Source organism: Thunnus albacares, chromosome 16, assembly GCF_914725855.1.
Source record: "Thunnus albacares chromosome 16, fThuAlb1.1, whole genome shotgun sequence".
NCBI lineage: Eukaryota > Metazoa > Chordata > Actinopteri > Scombriformes > Scombridae > Thunnus > Thunnus albacares.
This window is the reverse complement of record NC_058121.1, coordinates 22,348,688-22,373,351: the sequence shown is the minus strand read 5'-3', so window position 1 is coordinate 22,373,351 and position 24,664 is coordinate 22,348,688. Positions and strand designations below refer to the sequence as shown.

At 40.4% G+C, this 24,664-nt stretch overlaps 1 protein-coding gene across 2 annotated transcripts; it reads left to right on the top strand.

Annotated features, from left to right (window-relative positions):
• Positions 1-558: 558 nt before the first annotated feature.
• Positions 559-24,499, top strand: emilin1a (elastin microfibril interfacer 1a). Of its 2 annotated transcripts, none has more exons than XM_044329590.1 (12): positions 559-1,000; positions 14,176-14,292; positions 15,797-15,945; positions 16,710-16,809; positions 17,280-17,388; positions 17,490-17,663; positions 18,629-19,906; positions 20,925-21,339; positions 21,615-21,740; positions 21,932-21,949; positions 22,061-22,195; positions 22,784-24,499. In XM_044329590.1, the coding sequence occupies exons 1-12, from the start codon at positions 891-893 to the stop codon at positions 23,101-23,103; spliced, it is 3,051 nt and encodes a 1,016-aa protein (XP_044185525.1). In that variant the 5' UTR covers positions 559-890; the 3' UTR covers positions 23,104-24,499. The 2 variants fall into 2 exon arrangements, with proteins under 2 accessions (XP_044185525.1, XP_044185526.1); XM_044329591.1 differs by lacking the exon at positions 559-1,000 and adding an exon at positions 12,650-12,851.
• Positions 24,500-24,664: the final 165 nt, after the last annotated feature.

Here is a 24,664-nt window from a genome sequence, read left to right as displayed (position 1 = left end):
TCACCCTATATTCTTGAAATGACATATAAACAAGTGGCAGAAAAGACAAGCGGTGGTATACTTGTAGTGTAAAGTATATATGTGAGAGATAAAATCCTTTGCTTTGGCAGAAAACTACTGTATGAATTATCCTTTCATAACATGAGGGACAACTGGAGAAAATAAACAGATTAATCTTGTGTTTATTAATAAATTTCCTGTTATGCTTTCTTTTTAACTTTAATGCAGAGGGTTTTAAATCATCTCATTGAGTTTTCTGGACTTTCTTTGTTTCTTTTGCATTTTCCTTTTCTTTCGACTTCCTTTCATTCAATCATTTGAGTGTGTGTGTGTGTGTGTGTGTGTGTGTGTGTGTGTGTAATTACTTTAGCAAGCACGGTCGAAAATATCTCACAATGCCAGTGAGGCAATTTCTGTTGAATGAATGGAACTGAAATGAGTTGAGCTGAACTGAGTCTTATGAGGGTAGAGGGAGGGATACATACATTCAGAGGGAGAGAGAGAGAAAGAGAGAGAGAGAGAGAGAGAGAGAGAGAGAGAGAGAGAGAGAGAGAGAGAGAAAGAGCTCCTGCGCTGGCATGACGGCTCTTGGAGCTCTGACAGGAAACTTTTCTTCTTGTTGCTCCGCGCTCCAGCAGCAGCAGCAGCAGCAGCAGCAGTCTTCAGACTCCAGTAGTGCTCCATCGCTTTTCAGCAGCAGTTGACCTTCTGAAATGCACTTGACTGGACTCTGCGGGGTTTACGGGAGCTTCTCATCTCTTGACTGTTTACCTTCATTTACAGGCTGCGCGTCACTGAAGATAACAAACAACGGGGAGACTTGTTTTCTAGGATAAACTTTTGGAAACCAAATGACATTTATTTGCCTTTAACCGACACTGGACGTAAAGATGGAGACACTATTTTACCTGCTTGCCTTCATGTTGGCCCGGGTTAGTTGGGGTCTCGGATATTCGGAGTCCAGTATTCAGACGGGACAGAGAGCCGCGAGCAGACACAGGTAGGATCAGCGCACGTGCGTAAAAGTTGTTAACCGCTTCAATTTAAGTTTAAACCAGAAAAACAGGAGCTGCAGTTCAAAACTTCACTTGGAAAAAATGAATTTACTTTATTTAAAGTTACTAATGATGGTGACAGCCCCTAATAAACTGCTCATGTCTGGTTCCCAAAGTGAGGTCCGGGGAGCTTCTGGGGTCTTTTAGTGGCTTCAGATGAGTCGTTCCCAGCTAAATATTAAATAATTCAGAGCTGAAGGTTAGTTGGTTGATTAATTAGTCGATTAATTGCCAGTTACAGTCTCTCCAATGTGAAAATGTGCTAGTTTTATGTCATTATAAACTTGATATATCTGCTGGTGTGACAGAAAATGCAATCTGAAGGCATCATGTTGGGTCTAAAAATTCATCAATGAATTGAAAAGTAATTAACAGACAATAATAGATAGAAAATAATCACAGCTGCATCACTAAAATAGTTTCACTACAACTTAAATAACTATAAATCCTAATTTGATTATTAATTAATTTTAAAATAAAAAAATATTCCCATGCGGGGCACCACGTCCCTAATAAGTGTCTCCTTCTGAGTCCGTAATGTAAAAATATAAACTGAGCGGCTCTTGTAGAAAGAAAATTCTCGTTTTCAGAGGAAATACAAGTGATTAGTTTTGTTACTCAGCAGCGGCCCTGAATAAAGGGTGATGGGTGAATGGGTGGGGGTCTGATGATTCAGGAGGCCCCGAGCTGGACAGGGTTTATAGGGATTATAGATATTTACTGTTTCAGGGCCCCAAGTGAAAAGTTTCCATGGGGCCCAGAGTATGTAGCAGCACCCCTGTCAGCCTTGTTGGAGGGGAATTTATCTTCCTGGCAAACAGCATCTTCCTGTCACGTAGGGGTGAATGGGCTCTGTGGGGAGTCTGATGAGTTGCAGGGATACGAAGCATGTTACGCTGTAAATCCAGAAGACTGATATTGTATAAAAAAAAGTGCAGTTTTTCACTAAATTGAAAATTTTCATTCGAGTGATTCAGATTTCTACAGTCTCACACACACACTCCTATAAATCTTGGATCAGTGGCGGAGCTACCATATTGCCTTCACTTATGGGACTGTAAGGAAATCATTTCGATCTCAGCAACTACTGATTAATAGTCACTCATAAATCAATGATGGCTGTAGGAGTCCCCGCTCATAAAGCTGTTAATACTGTTAGTGAGCCAACACATGTATGGTTTTAATGTGCTGTTGCAGCCCCATAGTGTGTTATTAGCATGTAATTGAGCTTCTGCCTGAGGGGCCCGTGTGTGAACGACCCCTGCACCTCTATGGACAGATGTGCGTGCGGCTTGTTTGTGTGTCTTGTAAATGAATGAATGAGAAAGTTTTGGCAAATTAAATAAGTGATTACGCATGTATGTGTGCACATATGTGTGTGTGTGTGTTTATTTGGGAGTGATTAAAAGAGGTCACAGCAGAATGACTGACAGAGTCTACAGTATCTCTCACATGTGGTATTTGTCTTCCTGCATGCCTGCATGTGTTTGTACTTAGCGTGTGTGTATGTGTGTATGTAAGGCTGGCCAGGCTTCTGGGAGTTGAGCTCCTGCAATATGAGCTTCTATCAAGTTTCTGTCCACATCAGAGCAAAGCTGCTTTCTGCTGCTGCTGCTGCTGCTGCTGTGGCTCCCTGAGTGATGAGACATGGATGGTTGGCTTCTTTGGTGGATGTTGAAGCTGAACTGTTGCTACTGTGAATGAGAGAAAGTGGGAGGCATGCAGAGAGGAGACCAGAGAGCAATAAAAAGTGGTGGAAAAAGTGCAAAAAGTTGATTGATAAAATGGAAGTGAGAGATAAGAAGTCAAGAGAAGGAAGAGAGAAAGTATCTGAAGCAATCACAAGTGAAGATCTAGAGAAGGCAAGATAAGTGAGAAAAAACGGATGAAAGAATCAGATGACACAAAAGACCAAGTAAGAAACAAAGAAGAAAGATCAGACAAAAGAGAAACAACAGAGATGAGGAAAACTGGCAAAAAAAAAAAAGAGAAAAAGGAGATCTGGAGTAAAAAGCGAGTGAGTGAGCAGGCGTGACAAGAGAGGATGAAAGAGTGAGAAAAGGCAGGGAGGAGCGACACAACAAGAGAAAAAACAGACTGACAGGAGAAGAGAGAGAAGACAGGGTCCTTAAATGCCTTCCCCCCCCTACTGAAACTAGTAGGCTATGAAGTAGTCAGCATGGCTGGGCCATGACGTACGCACTCATACACCACACACACACACACACACACACACACACACAACGTGACGCATCGGGGAGAAGAATGCGCTGGCCCGTGGCAATGCGGTTTGCCCCTCTGACATCTGTTTGAACTCAATTGATCTGTTTTGACAGATGTGTGAAGTATTCCATAAGCGATAAAGGCTGTTGAATGAACTGAAGACATCCAGCAGGGGTCTCAGGGGGGGGAACTCTGGAGGACCTAGAGAGTGTCCGACACATCTCCTGCCAAAATGTCAGAGCTACACGTCATCCCGTCTGCTCCAGACAGGGACGGAAAGGAAAGGGAATGAGCAGTGATTATATATGCAGGTGGACGGCTAATCTATTTTGGCTCCTGAGCACTTTAAATGAAAAGATGCTAGATCACCACTGGAGGGTAGCAAGGAGTAGATACAGAACACCTTCATCTCTCTCATTAATCATTTTTATCTTCTGTTTGAAAGTTCTCCATTACTCTCCCTTGTGTGGCATTAGCATTGAGGTCCTCCATGCAGAGATCACAAAGATGACAAACACTAACTCACACTCGTGCGTTAGGCATTCACTTACTCAGCCACTGACACAAATATTAGATTTTCAGATGTTGTGTTGACATGTATTTAGATTATAGTTTTACATTAAGTGTTTGTGAGATGAAGAGTGATGATTTGTTGATTAGTGATTAGCTGTGGCAAACGTTATATTATGTCCTGATGTTACTGGGTCAGCAAGTTAATGTTACACATTTGGCCTGCATCATCAGGAGATGCATCTTGTACCGCCTCACTTGAATAGTGAGAAGATTAGTGCAGAAGTTGTGTAGCAATATCCATTAAGAGAAAGCTGCTTTCAAGAACCATATTGTTGTTCACACTGACCAAATATATCTTTTGAGGCTAGCTAAAAAGGACTATACAGATCAGATCAACACTGAGTTTTCTGATCATCAAGTTTTAATCTGAGTCCATCAGGGATCCTACCTACAGCTGCCATTAAAAGACCAGCATTCGACAATCAGACAGCGAGAAATCCATTTAAAAAAAGAGGCAGAGATGCCAGTTTCTTGACTGCCAGTTGTCTCAATTGATGGAAGTGAGAAGGTAGGAAGTTTCTCAGGCTCTCTTTTCTCATTCTTCCACACAACTGCGCTTATTGTATGTACAACCAAGTGTAACAAAACGAATGCCTGCAAAGAGAGAATGTCTGAAAGTGCGCATCCCATTTTATACCCATTTATACAATTTATCATGCGTTGATCCTGTTTAGGACAGCAGGCTTTTTGCCCCACCTTCAAGTATGGCCATTCAGAGCATACCTGAAACCATACTCACTTTTTCAATGACTTTTTTCCTATTAACATTGCCTTTTCTGTCTACATACAGTATAAAGCAACAAGTTCACACCTATTCTGTTGTCAAAAAGAGTTTTGATAATGTAGGAGGTCATAGTAAAATATCTGCTGGAGTACATTAAACACCACAGACCAATATATATTGTAATTGTGACAGAATATCCAAAGAAAAGAGTGGAGAAGGGTTAATTATTCTGAGCATGGAGAGGAAATAATTGTCAGTAATTTAGCTTCTCTTAATAATTGCCTTTTGAGCAAGTTAATAAATGTTGGTGGTTCCAGTGCAGTTTAAGAAAACTGTGGTTTCACATGTTGTGGTTGCTCAGAATTTAAGCTTGTGTGCAGAAATCTAATGTTGGTCAGTAACATCGCCTATAAATGTGCCTCGTATCCATCAAAAGCAAAAATAGTTGTGTTAACTGTGACCATTAGCTCGAGTGCACATACTGTTTTCAGTGAATTAATGTCCTTTGACTTAAAATTATAGTTAACATCACATCCATATAAAGTGATAATTATTACTGGTCAAGTAATGCTGGCATGGACTGGATTGCATTTTAGGGCACTGGTTGTAACATCAGCCATTTTTAGCAATGCTAGTCTGTTGGTCAGTCAGCTGGTCCACCACTTTGGTCCAGTCTGCAATGTCTTGACAACTTTTGGATTCTTCCTCTAGGGCCACCATGAGATTGAAATTTGTGTTTTTTGAGTGAAATGGCTTGACGGCAGTTGGATGGATTGCAATGAAATTTACTACAGACATTAATGTCTTCCTCTGGATGAACTGTTATAACTTTTCATGTAGTACCATCAGCAGGTCAAAATGTTTTACTTTTTCCAATACTTTTGGTTGAGCAAATACCATCAAAACATTTCCACTAGACTCAGTCATGCCAATTTACAAATGTTAGCATGCAAACAGCCTAAACTAAGATTGTAATCATTATAGTTGTGGGTATGTTAGCGTGCTGACTTTTGCACTCAGTTCAAGTAAATACTGCCTCACACGCTGCTCACATGGCTGTAAGCTCTTAGGTTTGGTTTTTAGTGTCTGAATCTTAAGACACAATTGCAAAAACCTTTTAAAGAACTATGTCTTTCCCACAATGCACTGAAATACAGTAAAAACATCTGATCTCTACAGTAGAGACCACCATTGTAATGTGCAACATACCTAAGTGCACCAATATGTCGCCAGGCAATTAGACTGTAACAGGATTGTCCTCCTCTTGACCAAACCTTGGAAAGTATCCAAATTCACTCACTCTTTTTGATTTTCTGCTAATTAGGGCAGTAAACAAATCTCCTTATATATGGTAATGCCAATGTGGGAAAAGGGAACCATTCCAGTCACAGCTATTGTAACCTAATTTCCATAGTTCCCAGCATGCACTGCATTGAGAAACCCTTCTTTACCTTGTTTGGATAAAGTTGCAATACTGTAGAGATTTGGATCTCTTCCCAATATCCACCCCATCCCACCACACGAACAACTGACTCTAAAAAGCTCCCCTCAACTTAAAGAATAAATAACAAGACAAGACACTGAACTTGCTGTTTTGCACTTCAGACTAATAAAGTCTTACCTGTGTAAATAGTCTGCTCTATTTTGGGCAACTGTGATTTTAAGGCTTTGAGGGGACTTACGTGTCAAACGCACATGTCTCCATAAATGGTTAAAATTCAAGTGAGCCACAAAAAAACCCCTGCAGACCTCCGAACATTGACGTATCTGAGCAATAATACTAAAGCAAATGGCAGTATCGTGGACATTCTCTGTATATCTTCGTGACCGCCAGGCTAAACAATCAGAGAGAAGTTTACACAGTCATGCTGTCCCTTGATGTTGGAACAGGTCCAAAAGGAAAATGGTATGTGTGCGAGTAAAACTGGATTTAAAGACAGAGCAGAGGGAATGGAAGAATGTGTGTGTGTGCGTCTGTCTGTCGGTGTGCGATCACTCAAGCGTGAGTGAGTGCACTCGAGTGTGTGTGTTGTTGTCTGTGACAGTCTGTGTGCTTAACTGTGTGTGTACAGGGGTATACCTTTACAAGGACGTAGGAGGGGTGCTTGACCTCTGGGTCACAGATCAAACATTGAGGCACCACCCTTTTACCATGGAACTCATTCAGGCCGCTGTCGAAGCCTTCCCTTGAAGCTAAATGAAAGATCCGACAACAATAGGCGCTGCCAAGTGATTTCTTTGTTTAAGTATTAGACCTTAGCACTCCTTTTTCTCTCTTTCATTCCTTCTTCCTCCCACTTACCCTCTATGTCACTTTTGTCACTGATTATTCCAGTTTTACCCACAATTCCTCTGTGTAGGACTCACGCTGAGATGCTTTTGAATAAAATGAACCTGGTATGTGCGGGTTGAGATGTCAGACTGTGGCATCCTGCTTGGCTATGAGGTGTGTGTCTGCTGTTTTATAAGGAGGGGGATTTTATTGGGGAATAAAGTGATGCTCAGACAGGTGCAAGAGTTCCACTCACGCTGAGTTATGGCTCTATAAATAAAAATAAGAAGCTGTACGAGGGACATTTCACTGCTCAATGCCCAGCAGAGAAGCAATGAAGATGCTGTTTGTATGTGTTTGTCTGTAGGAGAAGGTTGTGATGAGTGCATGTAGACTTGTTTGCTGTGCTTGTTTGTGTATCTGTTTGAATATGCATCGTCAAATTTGGGAAATCAAGCAACTCTATGCTAACTACACTTCTTATGCCAACTTTTTGGTTACTTCCTTACATGTATCTGAAGACAAAGATGGAGGATAAAGTTTCAGCTCACAGTTATTAAAGGTAACTGTCCAAAGGTAACAAAATCTGCCAACCAGTACTTCTAAAGCTCACTAATTAACTTGTTACAGTTGTTATGCTACTTTATTCGTTTAATCTGTACAAAAACTGAAGTGTAAAAATGTGGTTTTATGGGAGTTATGTTATGTGTCTGTCTATTTTATGGCTTTGAACAGTAACTTCCTAAGTCTCGCCTGGTTGCCCGGCAACTTCACAGTGACCTTAACAAGATTTCAGGAAGTTACAGCGTCTGGTCAAGAAATTGTAAGTAGGAAACAGACATGTAACATGTTTTAGTTGCTTGTAAGGGAATTCTTTTACCTTCGGACAGAGTCAGGCTAGCAATTTCCCCGTTTCCAGTCTTCATGCTAAGCTAAGCTAACTGGCTGCTTGCTGTAGCCTTATATTTAATGAGCAGATATGAGTGTGGTTAGATCTTCTGCTCTAATTCTCCACAGTGTATTTCCCAAAATGTCTAGTATGTCTACAAAGTATTGCTTTAAAAATCAATAATATGTCAGTGTTATGTTTACAGCTTGTTTCTGCTGCCCCCTAGTGGCCAAAAATCAGTTATTGCAGCTTATAGATTGGAAATCTTATATCACACTGTCTGACAGTACCACATATATTTTTTATCAGCTTGTCCCAGCTCTCCATGGAAGCTATATGAGTCACTATTCAAACCTTTCCTTTGGAAACTTTTGGATCTCCACTACAATACAAAATAAAGTTCTGTAGGTTATCACAATATTTGGGTGCATAGTATGAGCTTGTAATGACTAGTCCACCACTGAATCACTGAGGTTTAAGGGGGTTTTAAACAATTTGAAAGTTGAAATTCACTGTTAAGAAATCGTTGTACTCTAGTTTTACATCGATGTCTTTATCTACTGCTGTCTGACAAACATTCTGCAAATACATAATGTAGTTATAAACATAATCTGTGCGGGAACTGGACTGTTTATGTGCAATGTTTTCCTGTGTTGTTGATATAGTAAAGGAAACAGGGAGATTAGCTACTGAATATGCCATTCATGGGAGACCAAGCGCACACACACACACACACACACAGACACACAGACACAAACACATGTTCTCTGCCTCACCAACTTCATGTTGTATGGCTCAAGTTATAGACTGTAATTGTAATATTAAATTAGCATCAGCTTGTAAAAGTACAGTATATGGTTTCATGTTTACATTTTGTAAAGTGGAATAATAAGCAGGTCAGATTCATGGTCTTGAGACATAATTGTGTGTGTATGTATGTCTACGTGTGTATCTGCATGTCCTAGTGCTTATGTGTGTCTGTCTTGGCTGTGTGTCAAAGGATGTGTGTTAACTTGTAATAGTATTTTACACTTATGGAATAGAAGCCAAGTTTCGTTAGTGGACTTTCATCTGAGCGATTTCTCTCCGGCCATTTGGATTAATGGGACTTTATTGGATTACTGTTTGGAATGCTTAACTTCATGCTGGTTAGAGAGGGAGAGAGAGAGAGAGAGGAGGCCACAGGGTTCAGGGCTGAAATGTTTTGAAGGTGTCACCCATGGAACAGGAAACACGCTTGCAGGCAGGGACGCAAATAAACAAAATTCACTGTAACTTTCTTTTTAGATGGTGGTGTACGCCTGGACATAAGCACGCATATATTTCCCAGGCACACTTGTTCAGTATTACAGTCACAGTTAGTCATCCTCTTACAAATATAAAGACATCTCTTATGTATTTCACTGGGGTGAAAAGCCCATGATGGAAAGATGGAAAATGAAATTGCCGGGAGGACGGTATGGAAGTGTGGGTGTTTGGAAGCTGCAGACATGGAGGGAGTTGTGTGTTTGCCTATGTATGCATAAATGTGCGTGCATATATCTACATCTGTGTCAGCTCAGCGGTGAAAAAAAGAACGATGGTTAAGTTCATTTAAACAAAACGCAGCGTCTGTTCTTCATCAGAGGAGATAGGGTGTGAATGTTGCCAACTTTATGCTTTATCTGCTGTCTGTGACCCTGAGCGTCAGTAAGTCAGGATAATAGATTGGCAGAGCTGGTTCACTGAATCACTGTGACAAAAAACAACACAGTGGAACTACAGGGGAACGAGACAGAGCTGTTTTGATTTATTACCGCTGTCTGATTTTAGATGTTCCCTATCTCCTCTGTACTGGTCCAACTCCTGATGGAGATGTTAGATTCCCTGTTTCTCAGAAACTTTGAGTCATACATACACAGAATAATAAACCCGCTAAACAAGATAACCCAGAAAACCCACACACAGCAATAAGGATCACTGAAATGAACCGCAACACTCTGGAAACAGAAGAGTGCGGAGACAGCTGTGTTTGGAAGCACTGACGCTGGCTGATATCAGATGTATGGTGGCGGGGTTTCGCTCTGAATAATCAGTGCTCCAGGCTCTGATAGGTCAAACACAATGTAACTAACCACAGAGTGGAAAAGCAAAACATAATGCAATTCGGTGCATAGCTAGATGACGTCATGTGGATTACTGTGATGAACCGCAACTCTTTGGAAATACACATAAGGGGTTGAAACGCTGTTTGGATGCATGAACAGACGGTAATTTCAGCCAAATGACATTCAGTTACCAATCTGGTGTTGACTGCAGGCTGAGCTGAATTCCCCCATAAATAGTGTTTATTTCAAATCAGCTCAAAATTATATACTGTCAAGTTAAGTCAATTTTATTTACATAGCCAAATATCATAAACCACAAATTCGTCTCAGGAGGTTTTGTAATCTGTATAACAATACAACATCCTCCATCCTTAGACTAAACTACAATGTTTATTCATTAAGCACCAAATCCAAGAATGCAAGCAAGTCTTAGGCAAAGAAAGCAACCATCTACATTGTGATGATTATCAGGCTTAAAGATAAGATTAAAGATATACAGTAATTCTTTAATCAATTATTCTGATATTCTTTGAATAGTAGATGGTGGAATTACACTAATATTGACTTACTTAAGATAAAAGAGAGATATAAGATTAAATGACTTGTAAAAAGATCAAGTTAAAACCATGATTCCCCTTTTATACATATATAAAAAACTTACCTCTAGTGATGCTGTGCCCTGGAGGTAGTTTTGGTTTTATTTGTCATGGTTTTGAGATATCTGCCTCTTAGATTTCTGCAACCCTAATCACCCCAAAACAGTCGCGGTGAGGGGAATTTTGGCAGTATTGAGAAATGGGAAATCAGGAAACAATCAAAGAAACAGTCTGAATGAAAATTGTTAACAGCAAGGTCGGTGGATTATCCTGCATAATGGGGACACTGTTTCTGGAAAGATACGTTACTATAAATCAAATTATATGTTGATTTTTAATTTCCGTGAGCACCAAACAAAACCAATCCAAACGAAATTCCATTCACCACCATTGTAATGTGCTGGCGCAAGAAATCTTGGAGACTTAGGCAAATAAAACCAAAACTATTAGCATGGCAATTTTTTTTCTCTCTGTAATAAAGGTCAACCAACTCTTTCATAATGTTCCTTGAAGAAAACCTTTACAGGAGAGTCTGAGAGCTAATTAGTCCCGTTCACTTTCTCATGTACAGTAGCAACAGGAACAGGAGGTCACAAGGGATTGGGGAGGATCGAAACATGATAAACTCCTTCTGTCAGTCAGACAAGCTCTGGAATGAAGGGGAGGATCATGGTTCTTGGGGGGGAGAGGTACAGTCAAAGAGAGGGGACAGAGAGGGGAAAGAGAGAAAAACACAAGTTGAAGGGATGAGAAGGGAGAGACATGGGTGGAGTGGGATAAATCGAAAGAGACAGGAAGAGTTAGAAAGAGGGTGGGATGGAAAGAAAGAGACAGATCTGCACAGACAAGGACAGCGGAAAAAAAAAAAGAGGGAAAAAAACATAATCGCTGTCAGATATTATTTATTACATATTTTGGTGATAATGTATTTTTTTTATTGCATGAGTCAAATTTCATGCAAATTTAATTCTTTCTGCAAGGTATCATGTTAAGTAAATGGAGCCACGGAGAGCGAGTGACAGACATGAAGACAGACAGACAGACAGACACTGATAAAAAGATAGACATGAGACCCGAGAGAGGAAAACTGCTGATTGACTTTTCAGCATGAAGGAACTCCTTGTATGCTCCAACTTTTATCCATAAACCCTCCGTAGTTCTGCTTAGATGAATCTGAGAGTGACACTAATTGGCCGTAATAACCACTGGGGAAATAGCAGTGAATGGGGATTCTGGGTAATATGAAAATGATGATAGAAAGCGACTGAAGGATGTCTGTGTCTTAAATCCATCCGCAGTTGTTATCAAGAGACATATCTGAGGGCCAAGAGAGGTCAGGGGGGAGAGGACAAACTGCATGCAGACTGGGGGAGTGTAAGGGAGTATGTGTGTTTCTTGTACTTCTGTCTCTTTAGGTTTGAGCTTACAGACGTTTATGAAGACATTTTTGTTATGCCAAATCATTTTGGGCAGCCTTCACTTCAGAGGGGTTATTTTAGGATTTCGGGTTAAAGATGGATTGTCCAAACATAGCTTAGCAACCGTAACTAGGCACCGCAGGCTTCTCAAGCTTTGGATTTCTCCACAGGCTGAAACAGTGTGAATGGGGCTCTAACAAAAGCAATATTCGGTATCGTAAGTGTTTGGCAGATGTGTTCTGCTGTTTGTTTGGTTTGGAGAAATTTACACTCCAGCAACTCTAGCCAAATTTCCATTAGATAGTTTTAGTGTTTAGTGCCAAACTCATTGGTTATTCTTCATCCTCAAATCTGTTTCTTTTGTTAAAGTAAAACATACTGTTTTGAAAATACATTAAAGCATACAGTACAAGTCAAAAGTTTGGACACACTTTCCCATTCACTTGAATGAGAAAGTGTGTCTAAACTTTTGATTGAATCTGTACCATACTAAGACTAACTAGCTCTATAATGTTGTTCCTTTACTTCCATGATCCTCTGTGGGTCATTGGCTGGAGAGCATTCTTACTCTTTGCCAGGGAAATAGCTTTAGCCATTGTCTTTTAGCGTTACTTCATGTATGTAGCCATCATGGTGCATAATTAAGACTCTTTTACAGTCTTTTCTTTTTTAAAATGAGTCAGCTTGCGATATTCTCAACCAACCCAGATTTAGCATTAGCATTAGCTTATGCTAGGTGGCTACAGCTTATTAAAGTCGTCATTTCAGTCAGAAAAATGGACGGCCGTCAGCTAGAACTGAGGGTCGTCTTTATTTCTGGGTGAAATCAAAGACCCATAGTTTCAAAGACTGTATGATGGACTCATCAACCCCTTTCATATCAAACCAGAAGAAGCTTTTTCCAGCTAACAAGTTCAGATAAGACAAGTTAGCTACCTGAAGTCCCACATGTTTTTCTCAGGAGTTAGCCACAACCAATCCAGAGCTAAAAGGTCGAAAATGTACACTTGTCAGGTACACAGAAACATTATACAAGTGGGTTCATGTTACTTTTTGGTATTGCTATTGCATGTCAGCCATAATACCTTAATGTGCTGTATCTCAGAGCCGTGTTTCTCCAGAGGTGTTGTTATAGTAGGCTAACTGTTTCCCCCATCTTTTCATCTTTATGCTGAGCTAGACTAAACAGGTCTTGACTCCAGCTTCTGTTTTTGTTGCAGTTCAGCATGTAAACATGGAAATAGGGAGAATTTTGTACTCAAAAGACTGTAACTTCTGTAAATATCCTCTTAATTTGGCTAAACCAGATTTCTGAAGCCTCACATTAGCATTAGCTGCACTCTTTTTTTAGGATTCTGTTTTCCATCTCTCACGTCAAACTTACGTGAAGAGGGGGACTCTTTACAGCTTTTAACAGGAGGAATAATTACAGCGACATATGGGTATTTGAGTATTATTTTGAGACAGACTTGAAAAAAAGGGTATGTATGCTTTAATACACAGACATGACATTAATACTGATTGTCTGATCTCACTCTTGAAATGAAAGCATATAAGCGCCCACATGTCCCAAAATGTTGAACTACTCCTTTAAGATTAACATCTCAGCAGCCAGTTCCAGACACACACTATTTAATTTGATTTCCTGTCAATTATCTCAAATGTTTGAAGATTAAAATGAAATTATCCATAACTGAGAGGCAAGAAATTTTGTTATCAATATCACATTGTGTCTTTTGTCAGAAGGTTTGTGAAATGAATGTAACCAGTGGAAGTTTTCGCATGAATATACTGTAAAAGCACTACATAGATATGGGTATCTGTATGTGTATGTGTATGTGTGTGTGTGTCTCTGTGTGGGTTGGTTGTAGGGAGTTGGGGAGGCACACAATGGTAGCCATTGTTCATACAGTTATCCTGAAATGATCTGACATTTGCACCAGTGGACAATATCTCTTGAATGTTGTACAGAATAATAATCAACCCGGGATTTAAGATACTAATCTCAAATCTCTGGGGCCCCATAGTCAACAGATGTTTGATTATTATTTTTTTTAAGAAACTTTCCTATTTTGCTTGGAAAACAAAGAACAGCAGCACAGTGTGTACTGAGTGTGTGCATCAGTGCATGTGTGTGAGTGTATTTGCTGTGTTGGTGCCAATCTCTGACTCTAAAGTTATTGTGAAAGTGCCAGTCACCATACTGTTATTCATTTGTCATTTATTTTTCCTGCTTGTGTGTGTGTGTGTGTGTGTGTGTGTGTGTGTGTGTGTGTGTGTGTGTGTGTGTGGATGTGTGTGTGTGTGGATGTGGATGTGTGTGGGTGTGATTTCATAGGAACTGGTGTGCTTATGTGGTGACGCGCACTGTTAGCTGTGTGATGGAGGACGGGGTGGAGACGTACATTAAACCAGACTACCAACGTTGTACCTGGGGACAGTGTCCTCGAGTGGCGTGAGTATCCATTACTCTCTCTCTCTTTTTCTGATACACACACGAACACACACCACCTAACTCAGATACTATGTTCTTCAGTGCTTCATATTGTTTCTGATTCATCGTCTCTGCTGATGAAATCTAATCTGTATTCAATGTTGCTCCTCCAACTTCCTGTCCTCAGTTCCACAGAAGTTTGTATCCGTTATCCATTCGTCTCCTCTCTCTCTTTCCTGTCTGTTGCTACTGATTTTTACAATGCTCTTTTCCTTTTCTGTCCATCTCTGTCTCAGAAGAGTTTCAGCAGTCTGGTCAGGAAGGTGCCTGGTTGTGGTTGTGCTGGTGTGTAGCCAGTTCATCACTATATACATATTTATAGCTCAGTGTTTGGCAGGTCTAACCCCAGTGATGAAGTACTAGTTTCAAACTCACACAAAAACGCTCACATTACTGTGTTGGAGCTCCAATTTTCCTGATGCAGATCTGGGAATATCCAATTTTACAATTATTGGAGCAAATTTACTATAAATGAGATTGATTGAATGATTTTCCCAATTGATGTTATGCTTGGAGGAAAACATTAATCAGGCACTCCTGATGTTTTCCCTCTTTTGAAGTTTTCACCGTGTTGTTTAACCATGGCCCGGCTGCTTGATCCACATGCCTGCCAGGGGCCTCGGCCTAAACCTGGGCTATGCCAAGAATGAAGCCGACAGGGGTTCCAGGCACCACAGTCTAGTCTCCTGCCCTATAAAAACAATCTCTTATTCTTATTCTTACTCTGTCTTTTTATGATTCCCCTCCTTTCTTACTTTCTCACTTCACACAACTCCTCCTCTCTCCATCTCTCCAAGCCCTGCTTTTGTTTTTCCTCTGAGAGTATGTCGAATCCCTTTTTCTCACGCTCTGAGAGCAGGGAGCTGGAAGATGAAATCTTTTCTATGGCACAGAAAATGCTCTGTATGCTATACCTACAGTAATGCTTGTGGGTTGGCATAGAAAAGAGCAACCTGCTAAACGTTTACAGTTGGGGCTTGTTAATGTGCATGTGACGTTGCCATTAATCTTTACTGAGACTTCCGGCCAATTCTGGTCTATGTATTGCATTGTTACTGTAACAGTGAGTCTCTTCAGTCACAGATTAATGATAAAACTAGAGAACATGCCAAAGTAAACATTCTTTTTTTCCCCGGAAGAATAGTACACCAGTAAGAAATTAAGATTTAGTACTGACTAAATGCAGTTGGCCTCTTTTGGAAAAAGGGACAGGAATAACATATAAAGTTTAAAAAGCACTCTTAATCCTATCCATCATCAGGATATGATTTGCAGCTTTTTCCAGACATCTAGTGCACATTTATATCAACAGTGCACAGCGGTGGTATTTAATACAGGGTTCAGGGACCAATACGGGTCTTTGACTTGGCCATCAGGATCACACTAAACTCCTCAAGTTAAGTCAGAACAAATAAAAAAAAATCCAGATGACATTTTATATGTGAAATCTCTGTCTGATCCTCAGCTACCGGACATACAGGAGGCCAAGGTATAAGGTGGCGTACAAAATGGTGACAGAAATGGAGTGGAAGTGTTGCCATGGTTACTCTGGGGAAGACTGCCACAATGGGCCAAAGGGAACCACTGAACAGAGCGGAGTAGAAAGCAGAGATGGTAGGAATGCTGTATGAAGTTAAAATTGTGTGCATTGAAATATGGTTTTGTGTAATCAAGATCCACTTTATAGGTTTTGTGAAATGTCTTAACTCAGACATGCTTAGAGATGTGCATGTTTTTCTACATGTCAACATGCAAAGCAAAATGACTAGGGACAGTTATATAATATATAAGTGTAAAAGGCAACTGGAAAGGTCTTTACAAAAGGTTTGTATTCAATCAAGTTTGAAATGCTGACTTCACTTAAAGCACTTAAAATGGTTTCAATCTTAAGTATTTCTGTATATCATTAACTATTCATGACTTAACAAGCAGCAATGAAAGTTAAAGTTCAGGGGAAAAAGCATTCTCATTTATTATTTATTGGGAGTTTAACACCCCAAAACAAATCAGTTTTATCATGACTGTGTGGGTGTGGTTTGATCAGATTTGGCTAACAGTGCTGCTAACATAAGCAAACAACCCCACAACTGTTATCACATTTTGATTCAGATGTTGCTAAAAACAGATTGGTGAACGGAAAGACATGACATCACCTTTTCCTAACTGAGTCACACCCTACCTCTGACTCTTTTTTTTTTTTTTTTTGAGTGAGGAAAGCAACGACAAAATCACAAATACAGAAGCCTTTCAAATGAAATAACTAAAACTATCAAAACTCTGGCAGAAAATGCAGAACTGTATTCATGCAGCACCACATCACTTACAGTAAGAAGCTGGTTGTGGAAAGAGGTTTTTATTCTTTTTTCCTGGTTCCCTAGGTGACAGTGAGAGGGTCAAACATCTGGAGGAAACAATCCAAGGTCTGACCAAAGACCTCCACAACATACAGACCACCATTCACGACATGAACCAGAGGCTGTACGTGAATGTTGTTTTCAATCCATCACTTAATGTTGTATTCCTCATGGAGTACATACACCTGCACGCCTTTCACCATATGCTAGTTTTGTCATACTGATATTACCCAGGATACTGTTGGATGTATACTACACTGTATATTACTTGTTTATTGTTGTTTATTTCAGCAGGTCAGTTAATGGAGAGAGGATACGCTTGTTTATTAACATACTGTATATACAGAGATTTGTAATGAGGATAGGAAGATATAACAAAAACTTAATCGGATGCTACAAAAATATACACACTGGTTTTTGTTTTATTTAAACTGTGCATAATGTGCAATCAGCAAAATTTAGACAATGTATCCTCCCATCCTCTCCACAGCACTTTCCTGTGTACGTGATCATTTTTAAAATTAAGCTGTGTAGCAATTATTCTCCCACTCTCCACTAAAAACCTGAGGAAATCTCAATTCTTCCTCTGTATAGGCCTGGTCTAAATGGGGTCATTGTCCCTGCTGATTCAGCCCAGCCACACATGAAGGAAACTATCCACAACATCCAGACCAAGCTGGACCAGCTCTATAACAGGACACAGGTAACAATATATGTTTCTCTGTCTGGTCTAGATATGTAGACTTTAAATGACGAAGTATGAGGATAAATGTTATTAATCCACATGAATAATTGCTTGTTCAGGTCCATGATCAGACCCTGCTCAACATCAACAACCACCTGGTGAACGGAGGGGGCAACGAATTGGATGGATCCTCCAGAGGAGGAGGAAATGGAGGGAACCAGCTGAACACTCTGAAGGAGGAGATACTGACGGAGCTGGAGAGAAGGGTGTCTCTGTCCTGCTCCTCCTGCCAGGTGAACCCCAATATATGAAAATCAGCTCAGCACAAACAAGACTGACAATTTCTTATGTCCATTTTTTGATTTGTGTAATTTCTTTCGTTCTTTCTTTGTTTAGCTGTAAAAATGTCATGCATCTTCTTAGTTCCCTGTGGACCTCTGTAAGTGATTTCTGCTGGCTAAAGCAGTAAAATAAATATTGTCCATATTGCAGGCAGTAATACACGAAAACACTTTTTCCACATAAACCACTGCAGTCACAAAAGAAAAAGCTGAAAATCAATACTGTAGAAAATTCAATAATCAAGCAGTGAAAAAAAAAAGATTTTAGAAATGGAAAGTGTCACTAAGGCTAGCCACCAGAACAGAATTGGAGGTTGTGTTCGATATTAGGATAACATAAAACAAACTTTATTTGTATAACTTCAGTTTCAGTTTCAATCTGTCTGATGTTCATGTATAAACACTGACAATGGGTCCCTGGGCTCAAATTCATACCAGTGCCACAACACACTCCACCCTGTTTACTCATAGTTGTTTTGCATTTTTTTAAAATTTTGTTGCTGTTGTTGATTGGAAACTGCATCACAACCTCAGGATTTTGTTCCCACGGGAAATGAAGACAGGCTGTATAAACACTTTCCAAACCTTCCCACCATATCATACCAAAACCGAACTATTATACAGAATACTGAAGCATACTGTGAGAAATTATACAATGTAGCTTCAAATAGAAATCTGGCCTTTGGGACCCCTGACTCCAATAATCCATTCATGGATCAAATACAAGTGCAGTGCATAAGTACAGTATTAGTTTATAGTTCATTGAAATTGCCCCTGAAAGAAGCAAAACAACCTTCCAGTTCGGATTAAAATGGCCTATGAAAAAACAAGGAAATTAAATTCTTAGCTGATTCAAATCAAACAATTTTGCATGGAGAAACACTGTCAAAAATCAGTTTAATCCCTGTTCCCTTCAGGCCGGTGTGGAGGACCTGAGGCGCCAGCAGCAGGAGGACAGGGACAGGATCAGAGCCCTAGAGAAGCTGATCAGCTCCATGGACCAGCATCTGAGGCAAAGTCTGGAAATCTCTCGCAGTGAGACTCAGCGCACCCAGGCATGCTGCAACACAGTCACTGAGATGGAGAAGAGGCTGTCTGATCTAGAGGTCCGGGTCACCTCCACTTCAAGCAAGTGTGACCTCATTAAAGGGCGACTGGATAAGGAGCTAGCCGGGACAGGTGGAATAAAGGGAAGGGTGTCAGAGGACAGGTTTAATAGCAGACTGAGGGACCTGGAGAAGAGGGTGAATAACACAGTGAGGAAGACGGAGCAGAGGTGTACTAACACCGGGAACAACGTGAAGGACAGTGTTCAGAGAGATGTCACACAGCTGCGCAACATGGTCCTTAGTCGGCTGGATGACCACAACTTCAAGATTGGGAAGATAGAGCTGGAAGTGTCAGTTCTTGGAGACACGGTGACAGACCACAGTCGACGTTTAGGCCAGCTGGAGAACATCACAACCTTCCTGGACAGAAGGCTGACATCGACCACAAAAATGTGCAATGAGACCTGTGGGCCTAATGGGAAAGGCCGTCAGACTGAAGACTCTGTGAAAACCCTAGAATGGAGAGTTGTGACCAACCAGGAAGAGATCCAGAAGTTTAACACTAAATTAAATGATTTGTCTGTGTCGGGTGACTCGCTGTCTGACAGAGTTATCAACTTAGAAGATGATGTCAAAAAAATAATTGCTGTGACAGGGAAGAATGGGGAGCGCTTCAACCGGATTGTCACAGAGGTAGAGACTTTGGGCCGTGATTTTGAAGACTGTTCTATATGCAGCCGTGTAAAGCAAGATTTGAAAATACTCACCAACACCACCATGACTGGCCTCAGCAGGTGCCAGACGGAGCTAACAGATCTGCGGAGAAAAGTAGACTCAGGAGAAACTGCCTGCTCTGAGGTGTGCTCCGACCTTCAGGAAGAGGTGGGACGACTTAGAGATGAAGTGAAGGAGTGTACCGGACAGTGCAAAGTCAACATAAATGATCTGAAGAATCAACTGGACGGTCATACTGTCCACAGTGGAAGATTAGGAGGGGATCTGAAGTCCATCCAAGGGGAGCTAGCTGGGGTCATGGTCATATTCAGTTCCATTAATGACACACTGAAGGGCCTGGGAAGGACCATACAGACGCATGGGAACAGACTGACCGATCTGACCAACACCAAGGACAACATCGTCTCTGAGGTAACATGATGATGAAGATAATATTACTGCCACTAATGCAGTGATTGTTATGGTACTTTATGTACTATATTTGGCATTTGCGATTCTTTAAATTGAAGTAATGTCATAATGTCATAAATAATAGGTTGCCTATAGGTTTCAAGCAGTTCAACCTGTTATTTTAATAGATTGTAGAGGCCTGAATAGGTAAAACTATGCAGGATTTGCCATGCTAACAGCTCTGTGAGGCTGTAATTAGACACAGAAGTGCTCTGAGCTAAACGCTAACATCAGCACACTAACATTCTGACAATGACAAGCTAGCATGCTGATGTTTAGCAGCCATAATGCTTACCATGTTCACCATCTAAGTTAAGCGTGTTAACCTGCTAAAGTGATGGACCAACTGATAGACTGATGCTGCCATCAGTGCCGTGCCACAAGCATGGCTAAATAATCTGAAAAATAAACATAATTTGTGTGGCAGCAATGCAATTTTCCTCTTATCTACATATCATACCTCATAAATCATCTCGTGACACCTCAGATTTATCTTGCAACCCTTTTGAAGGTCCAGAGCCCCAGTTTGGGAACCAATGTATTATATTAAACTTTAAACATGCCCCTCAGAATTACATAGAAACGATCAAACTACCATTATGATAATGGTGATGGTAATTACGATGGCAATGTACTGTATGAGTTGTTTGATTATACTGTACATACTCAAACATGACTTTTCTTTACAGACTGTGAAAACAACGTTATGTCAGTCAAACATGCCTCACGGTTATCCTGGCCACTGTGTTTTGACATAATATTGTTATAGTTATGAAAATATTTGAGCATATTACAAACATGTGAGTTTTCTAGACAGACATGGTTTAGATAATACGCTTACATATTTTTGTGTGTATACGATACCATAGGAAAATAAATCATAGCAAAGATGGAAAAAAAAGTATATTTATAATAGAATTTTGTCAAAAGAAAGTCATCCAAAATACACACATTAACAAGTTTCTACCTTCTCCAAAAGGTGGACAAGTTGGACAAGAAGCTGACGGATCACATTGATGACTCAAAGATTCAATTCGGCAGCCTTGGCAAAGAGATCCAAATAATAAAGAGCAACTATGTGACAGAGGTGGGAGAGTGCCGGCGGTCCAGCGACGGCCTGGACCAAAGACTGTCCAAGCTGGAAGGAGTGTGTGGACGCCTCGACTCCTTCTCAGACAGCCTGGAGAGGATCAAAGAGGGACTGAGCCGACATGTGTCTGGGCTGTGGAGCTGCGTTAATGGACTCAATGTCACAGTGACGTCTCAAGGAGATCTTATCGACAACATACAAAACGTCCAGCTGGAGAAAGTTCACTCCAACATACACAGGCTGAACTCTTCAGTTGTGGACTTGGTCAAGGAGTTCCACGATTTCATAGAACAAGACTTCAGGGGTGAGTCACAGAGAACGAAGGGCATGGGATTTGACTTTCAGACAAGAGATAATTAGGGAGGCAACATTAGGGGATGGAAAAAATAGACCAAAGAAAGAATCCAGGCTGAGAGGCATTCACTTAAGAGCCCATAAAGTCTGCAATCTGTCTGAAAGAGGGGTTTTAGTAAACATGAGGGTGAAAGGGTGTACATGTTGTTATATTTCTACTAAAAGACGATTTTCATTAGGGTATTTGCCAGCTGTGCTTTCTCACCAAATATTCCTGTACTGCAGGTCCACCTGGTTTACCAGGCCCCAAAGGAGAGAAAGGTGAGCGTGGATCCCAGGGTCTCGTAGGACTCCAAGGGAGGGTGGGACCTCCAGGCAGAGAGGGCCCGCAGGGACTAGTTGGACCCCCAGGTAAAGACAACAAAGTTTGGTTACATCTCGTTCAACATAATGACATGATTGTGATTTACAAGTTAGATTTTTGATATTTAAAAATGATTCACATCTATTGTAGATACACTGTGATAAGAATAAAAATAAACAGCAAGAATGATTTTGCCGCATAATTAACTCACTGTTTTATCTTTTATCTTAATTGTCAGGTCTCAGAGGTGAAGAGGGTATGTGTTGTTCTTACTAAACAGCAGATGAAAGCTCTCATTACTGTTTGATCTCTGCTGCTTTTATATCAAACTAACTCTTACTCTGTTCCTCTGTTCCTCCATGATCAGGTCCTGCAGGGTCTGATGCCCATGTACCACGCCTTTCTTTCTCTGCTGCACTGACTCGACCTATGAGAGGTTCAGGAACCATTGTGTTCAACAAAATCTTTGTCAATGAAAAGGACGTCTATGACCCCAAAACAGGTTGGCTGGAATTAATGATCAGAACTTTCTTGTTACACCATGTCATTTTGAGATTATCTTAAGAAAAATCTGAATGTATTATGTTTATGTGAAATTAAAGGGTCAGTTCACCTAAATTATAAGAAAATATATTTTATCACGTATATCCCTCTTTGACAGTATTTCTTAAATGTATCTTGGTGGAAAAAACACCAGACCTGTTTGTCTGGAATCAGGCTGTTTCAGTGCTGTGAGCAATCAAAATTTCATTCACCTCCATTGATTTGTAGTGGTGGCAGAAATTTTGTGATGGATATCTGAAAACTGGGGCAAATAAAACCAAAACAATCACCATGACTAGATCTCAAATGAGATAAGAATATGCATTTTTTTCTTTTGGATGACCTTAACCTTTAAAGTAGTGTTGTTTCCATGCACCGACTCTTTAATGCAATCCAACAGGCTTGTGAAGTTTTACAGTGGGCCTATTGTTTTATTGACTGCCAAAATGAATGATCAAACAAGAATCCGTGCAAATTTTTATACATCATGAAAAAGGAAGTCTGAGCTCTTCATAAGTTCTACTTGTTACCTGCTTCCATCCTCTAGGTTATTTCACAGCTCCAGTGAGGGGGAAGTACTTCTTCAGCGGCATCCTGACGGGCCACAAGAACATAAAGATCGAGGCGGTGCTGTCCAAGTCCAATCACGGCGTAGCAAGAGTGGACTCAGCTGGGTATCAGCCCGAAGGCCTGGAGAAGCCTATGGCAGAGGCCAAACACATACCTGGAGCTCTGGCTGTCTTCAACATCATCCTGCCCATGGAGCAAGGGGACACCGTCTGTATCGACCTCGTCACTGGCAAGCTGGCCTACTCCTCTGAACCCTTGACCATCTTCAGTGGGATGTTGCTGTACGAGACCATCTGATTGGATGGGCAATATGGGTGAAACTTTCAGCGCTAGAGCATCTAATTTGTCTGCTTGGACTCTAAGAGACAGAGCCACTGGACACTGGACAGTCAATGAGACTGAAATAACCGAAGAATGTCTCCAAGAGGAAGACTGGATTCTTTCAACAAGGGGAACGCTTCTTTATATTCTACTTAAGTGCTAAGAAGGAAGGAAAAAGATTTTCCTTTCCAACAACAGTTACAGTATTTGTTTTGTGTTTCACGGCTTTAAGGAAAACAATTGGTGCAAAGAGCCATTGTGTTTTTTATTCTTTGCCATGTTTCCTTCAGAAAAAAAGCCACTGCAGGGTTATTTTATAATTCCATATTTCATGCAGTGCTATAAACTTGAATAACCTTCAGGTCTCACATATGTTAATGAAAGGAACTTCAGTAGGATGATAAAAGATTAAGGATGTGGGTTTTTTTGTGTGTGTAATTCACTCACGGCATATCAAATGTTCAGAGGTTATTGCACACTCACTTTTTTTCTGTTTCTAATGTATGTAGTTTCTTTTCTTATTACTAACAGTTTCATTTCGACCACAAGCAAAATTCCCAGAAACATAATACTGAGTGCCAACTTTGTTGGAAAACATGCTGAGTGATGTAAGTGGGTGAGGGGACACAGTCCAAACCACTACTCTTTACAAGGAAATGCACAAATGAAGTCACCGACAGTTCAGACGAGAAACCACACGAGTTTATAAATCATACAACAGCAAAACAAAAAGACCATTTTAGGACATTAGCTATGCCCAGAAACACAAGGGGAGGAGGAGGATGGTCAGGGGGAAGAATGGGGATTTTTTCCTGTGTCCTAATAAGGGCCATCTAAACTTTGTAGAGGACCAAGTATTTAAAGTTATGAAGCTGTTACTATCTGTTCATCTTACAGTGGAATTTTCATTTAAAGCTAACAGAAACAAATAACGGATCTACACATACCCATGTTTATATGCTACAAATGCCTTTTCTTGAACACACGCACACACTTCCTGCCTTTAGAAGTCTAATTAAAATACCTCCAGGAGAAAATATGTGCACAATGTGAAGTTTGTAGATATTCTTGAATGGATTTGAAAAGGAAAATTGCACATTTTCAGCAGGTTATTCAGCAGATTTGGTCAGATATTGCATTAAATACACATAATGAAGGAAATACACCCCTTTTTCCTCAGTGTTCAGTGTGGGAATGTATTTTTATGTGTTTTAATGCATTGTATAACCTTAAAGGAATGTAAATATTTTTCAGCAGTTTTGCCCATATAAGATTTTTATGAGTTACCACTTCACCTTGCCAGGTACTGTATATGTTTTGTATATGTGTTTTTCACATGTGTGCCTCAAATACAGATACCCAGTTTTACACATGTGATGTCAATAGTCTCCTTTTGTCTGGATTTTGTGCCTTTATTGTATGAATGGGTATTTCTTACACACTATTTAGCCTGCTTGCCAAATTTTAGCTTTCACAAATACACTCAGCTGAGTTGACCTCCAGCTCTGGGTCCCGTGTAAATATCTCATTGTAGTTC